At 57.5% G+C, this 5,637-nt stretch overlaps 1 protein-coding gene across 1 annotated transcript in view; it reads right to left on the minus strand.

The window, feature by feature from the left end:
- Window positions 1-5,637, minus strand: part of NEMP2 (nuclear envelope integral membrane protein 2) — a 31,657-nt gene that overhangs the window by 10,104 nt on the left and 15,916 nt on the right. Inside the window, 7 exon segments of the mRNA XM_023763081.1 lie at window positions 1,270-1,483; window positions 2,283-2,333; window positions 3,203-3,317; window positions 4,098-4,191; window positions 5,213-5,285; window positions 5,416-5,587; window positions 5,590-5,635. Of these exon segments, the coding sequence (XP_023618849.1) occupies window positions 1,270-1,483; window positions 2,283-2,333; window positions 3,203-3,317; window positions 4,098-4,191; window positions 5,213-5,285; window positions 5,416-5,587; window positions 5,590-5,635 (765 nt within the window).

Genomic DNA, 5,637 nt, shown 5'->3' on the forward strand with positions numbered 1-5,637 from the left:
CCTCTCACGCTGTCCATGCCCGTCCCTCTCACACTGTCCATGCCGCCCCGCTCACGCTGTCCATGCCGCCCCTCTCACGCTGTCCATGCCGCCCCTCTCACGCTGTCCATGCCCGTCCCTCTCACGCTGTCCATGCCGCCCCTCTCACGCTGTCCATGCCGCCCCTCTCACGCTGTCCATGCCGCCCCTCTCACGCTGTCCATGCCCGTCCCTCTCACGCTGTCCTGCCCGCCTCGCTCACGCTGTCCATGCCGTCCCTCTCACGCTGTCCATGCCGCCCCTCTCACGCTGTCCATGCCGTCCCTCTCACGCTGTCCATGCCCGTCCCTCTCACGCTGTCCATGCCCGTCCCTCTCACGCTGTCCATGCCCGTCCCTCTCACGCTGTCCATGCCCGCCTTGCTCACGCTGTCCATGCCCGTCCCTCTCACGCTGTCCATGCCCGTCCCTCTCACGCTGTCCATGCCCGCCTTGCTCACGCTGTCCATGCCCGTCCCTCTCACGCTGTCCATGCCCGCCTTGCTCACGCCTGCCTCACAACGATGCCATCTCCGTGGGAGAGCCTCCCTACACTCAGTCACCTGGCTTCTGACTCACTATGACTTGGCCCAGTGCAGGCTCCTCCAGAAGTGCCCGAGCTCTCAATGCCCGGTGCTGGGCAGGCCTACGTTCGCACCTCGTGCGTGACAGCGTACGCCTCGGGGTCAGCAAGCACAGTGCAGGGACAGGAGCCCCTCATCTGTGCACGACACGCAGGCAGGCGCTCAGCCCGTCGCGGCGACCGACCCGGCGGCCTCACAGAGCGTCCCCTCCGCAGACACCCATCCTCTGAGCTTCCACGAGGCCGAAGCCTCGCCTTGGACCCGAGAAAAGAAAGCCCTGAATGTCATCACATCTTCCACCCCTGACCATTCATTTCTGAGCCCTAACTCTTATCTCATCAGCACCTCGAACACCTCCGCAGCCGTGTTTGGCTCCAGTGGAAGGAAGTACAGAATGAAGTAGCAACTCTAGGCAGCCTGAGCCCAGGGCGCTCTGTGATGAGTCAGGGAGCCGGGGAGCTGCCATCACCCGCGTGGGTGTGAGCCTCAGCACAGCAACGAGACGCACCCTCCGGCTCGCTGCCTCCCCTCCCCTCAGAGGAAACGCTCCAGGTGAAATGCGGTCCATTATGCGATCAAACACGATATGTCCAAATATCCCCCAAACCACCAACAGACCAGAGCTCGTGTCAAATTACAAGGAAAAGAGAAGAGGCATCAGCACGTACCTGAGGGCTCTCACCGGGCAGTGCAGACCCCGGGGCAGCAGCATGAGGCCGACGGCGGTCCACGCGGCCTGGGGCACGGGGGCGCCGCCGCAGGTCAGGGCCAGGGCCAGGAGCCGCAGCGTCCACGCCAGGAGGCGCTGGCTCCTCTCCTTGACCAGGGGCCCGCGTCTGTAACAGGCAGCAAAGCTGAGAGACCCAACTGTCAAGACGTAGCCTGTAAGAGCAGAAGAATGTAACTAGTATCACTCAGAACTTGAAAGTTTATGGTAAAAACCGGCAGAGGTCTGGCCTGCGTGGCTCAGTGGCTGAGCGTCGACCTATGAGCCAGGAGGTCAGGGTTCGATTCCCGGTCAGAGCACAGGCCCCGGTTGCAGCCTCCATCCCCAGTGTGGGGCGTGCAGGAGGCAGCCGATCCATGATTCTCTCTCATCATTGAGGTTTCTCTCTCTCTCTCCCTCTTCCTTCCTCTCTGAAATCAATAAAAACATAAAAAAAAAAAAAACAAAACCAACATAGCCTGGACTGAGAGCTAAGAACACACCAGAAAAACCTTCACTTCTGTTTTCTTTTTCCAATGAAGTAAAATTGAAAAAGGCATCTAAGGTATCCTTCATGTGATACGGGCTGACCGGTTATGAGTAAGTGATAACCACCCTTGGTGTAAGTAAGGGCGAATGATCGTCAGTTATTGGAACATGTGTCTAGTTTTCAGTCCAGGGTCCTAGGACAACCATCCTCAGGCGGCCTTGGTCAGGGGGAAGCCTCAGCACCGGTCACAGCTACAACCCGACTTTTTATTGTCACGTTCCGGCCACAGAAAGACAGTGAACTTTACAGCGGAGGGACCGGCTGCGCCCTGGCAACCAGGCCCGGGTCCAGCCAACGCCGAGGGACCGCAAGAGGGTCTGTGTCTCGGGTGGGTCCGGCCGCGTGCGTTTGCGTCTGAGCGAGCCCCAAGGCCGAAGGTCCCGTCTAAAGGACATGCGGGCGAGAGAGGAACACAGCTGACTTACACCACAGAGGGGGAACTGGAAAAATCCAAGGCGTGGTCTCGTCAGCGTACCCTGTGAGGGGAACGGGGCAGAACGGGTACAAAGCGTGATTCCCGACTACAGCGCAGCTTAACGAAGCCACCACCGAGGCCGTGTCGGGAACGTAAGCGTGGCCTGGGTGATAAGTGCTTTATGGGATTTGTAGTTTCTTTTTAGACTTGATACTTGACTATAGAGGGAAATGCTCTCGGTTTTTAGAAGCGCTTAGTGAAGTATTTAGGGGACCATACCATCATATGGGTGATTTACTTTAAAAAACACTTTAGCATAAGAACCATGAACTAAAAACATAAAATCGTAACATGAAACAAAACATGTATTGCTTCTGATTTGGGGGCATAAACTTGTGTGAGAAATCTGGGGTCAGGCGTTAGGAGGAAACCAGTTCTCTCATCCCCCACCACCTCCCGATTAAACCAGGAGAAAAAGCGGGTGTTGTTTTGGTAACAAGGAGAACAGGGGGGTCCCCGACGCCTCCGTTTCTGGAAAGTCAGGTTTTCATTCGTCACATACGTTTAGGACGTCTCACCTTTCGTGCCGAATACATCAAGACAAAGATCGAAAGAGCCACATTTTACAGAAACCTTTTCATCACAAGTTAGATGTGGTCAGAGCCTCTGTAGCCAAAAGGGGCAAATCGTTTTTGCTCTTTTGAACATGAGGATAGACAACGAAGAAGGAGGTCATATGGGAAAGGGCATCAGATGAGATCGAACAATGAACTGAAATCGCCAACTATGGGAACAAATAAAATACGGTTTTAAACAGCGCTGCTTCGTTCCAAAGGAAACCTAGATGCCGGGAACATCGGCCAAGAGAAGGCCTCCAGTGGCACTTGGCAGCTTTCCCGATAACAGAACGGATCTTAAGACGTTACCTACCTACGACATGCATCCTGTGCTCACCCCACAGCCACGGCAGGTGCTCCATCCACTGGCCCACCACATACACTGAAGCAAGCCAACAAGCAACCATCACAGCCCCAAAGGTGCTGCACTGCGTGTGGAGAAAACAAACGCACGGTCAGGCGCTCTCGTAACAGCAGAAGCAAGCACACAGCCCTCGGTACCAGACACTGCTCTACAGTGTCAACGCGGCCCTCGGGTCTGATTACAGGTGCACCCCCGCCCGGCAGCCCTGGCGCCCTGGGAGCTGCCGGGATGTAGACTCTCGGGCCCAGGACCTGAGCCGCGGCCTGCACTTGGGCAGGGCGCCCGGGGCCGGCACGCCCACTGTCGCTGGAGCAGCGCTGTGCAGGGAACAATGTATCTCCAGGTGATGCTGGGCTGCACCCTTTCAGCAGAGGGACGGCAACATTATCGTCGTGAACTAATATTTGCGTCTCCTCGTTCTGTTCTGGGGAACGGATGACGACGCAGCAATCCGCAGAGGCAGCGACGCTGCTATTCACAGCCCGGATGGCTCGGCCACGTGAGAGTCCTCAGCGAGGCCGAGGTCAGAGAGACTCTCTCTTAGCATAGAATCGTCCCTGTCACTCACAAGGAAAACACATCCCCTTGAGAATGAACACGTTACCTAGAGAATGACAGGGTCTCCAGAAAAGTATCAGCAAGACGTACTACGGAAACCTACAGATGGCAATGAAATAAACAGGGACTCTCTAGAAAAGGTACGTTTTAAAGCCAGTCTGTGCAACGTAGAAACACAGCTTGAATGAGGAGTCGCCATAATCAGTGTGGATCGATCTGACCAAGCTTCCTGCCAAGGACCCCGATCTGCACACTGCGCTCACGGGCACCCACCCGGCTCACCCACCTTACGGATGCACCTTCTCGCCAGCAGCAGGAGGAAGACCGGTGTCATCAGGACGCCGAGCGCCGTCCCCAGGGAGTAATAGAAAGCGGGGCTCCTGTCAGGACAAGCAGACGGAGGCGTGTGAATGCCCAGCCACGCTGTTCGCATGGAAAACACGTTCAACTTGACGACGGAAGAAGAAAAACTCAGGCGGCGGCTTTGATTACGTCCCATGCTCTTAAAAAACGGAATCTCTGCCTGAAATGTAGGGTGAACAGCTTGCCACGAACTCAAAACACAACGTCTGCGCAATCTTCTGCTCAGAATCGGACCCGGCAAGAACTGTGGCCCCCGTCAGGCAGCGGGCGGGTGGGCGTGTGCCTGAGCCGCGGCGGCATCCGCAGCGCCCGAGAAAGCGCTGTCTGGGCTCAGCTTCTAAAGACCCTCCCGCATCAGCCTCTGCCGGGAGGACTCGGCTGCAGCCCAGATCCGCAGAGCCACGCTTCCCGCCTCGGGCTGCGTGAGCAGCGGCCAGTTGCACACGGATGGGCCGTGAGGGGTGTTCAGACTTGGTTGTGCCACAAGGAAAGGCTCAGGCATAAGCCGTGTGTAGGACAGGGCACTGAACAGTGAAAACGATTGGAAGGACACTCCTTCCTCACGGGTGAAGTTGTCAGAAACAAAATACCAGAATGGCAGGTTGATCAGAGGTTTGTGCAATCCCTCCTTGGGCATCCGAGCTGCAAGTCGGGAGGCGGCCTCTGAGAGAGGGCCAGGCGTCGGCACCAGCACACCCGCCCCTGCCCCGGCCCCGGGGGGACCAGTCAGGTGACACAGATCTCCTTCCCCATGTACACGGCGGGGACAGTAACACAGCTCACACGCGAACACGCTGACGTCCGTGAGCAGGCGATGCCACGTTCCGCCTCCGGAAGCACGGTGCGACGTTCACCTGTCATCGCCACACAAACGACCATTCCCGGCTTTAAAGGCTTTGCCAGCTTGAGCTTCAGACCTGTCGTTTGCAAAACCTGAAGCAGAGCTCCCCTCAAACCGGCGTGGGCCTCCTTCGTGGGCGCCAGCACGGTCCCCGCCCTTTCGGTCCCCGCGTGAAGAAGGGCGCCTCGGGTACTTACTGACTCAAGCGCTCCGCCAGGCGGAAGAGGACGATGCCGGCCACGAACAGGAGGACGAGCCCGAAGTCCACAACTGGAGCAAAGGAGACACACGGGGAACAGGCTTGTGTCAAGGCGGGGGCAGTGAACAGGGAAACGCCAATCTACCCACATGCCTCTCAGAAAGACGGGCCGAGAAGCCCCGTGAACCAGAGCGGACTCACCCCTGCGAGTCACCTGCACCGTGTGCCTCCCGGCCGGCTTCACGGAGAAGCACACGGTCTCCCCGTGTGGGCGGATGCTCACGGATATTTCATGAGACTCGCTCGGGGTCCAGAACGCGTGGATCTCACACTTGATCAGAGAAAGGATGGTCCCTGGGTCCTGGCAGTTGTGTCTTTTCTTGTGATATACGCCACACTGAGCAGGTCTGCGCTGGTGATCCT

This window comes from Myotis lucifugus, unplaced genomic scaffold, assembly GCF_000147115.1.
Source record: "Myotis lucifugus unplaced genomic scaffold, Myoluc2.0 scaffold_3, whole genome shotgun sequence".
NCBI lineage: Eukaryota > Metazoa > Chordata > Mammalia > Chiroptera > Vespertilionidae > Myotis > Myotis lucifugus.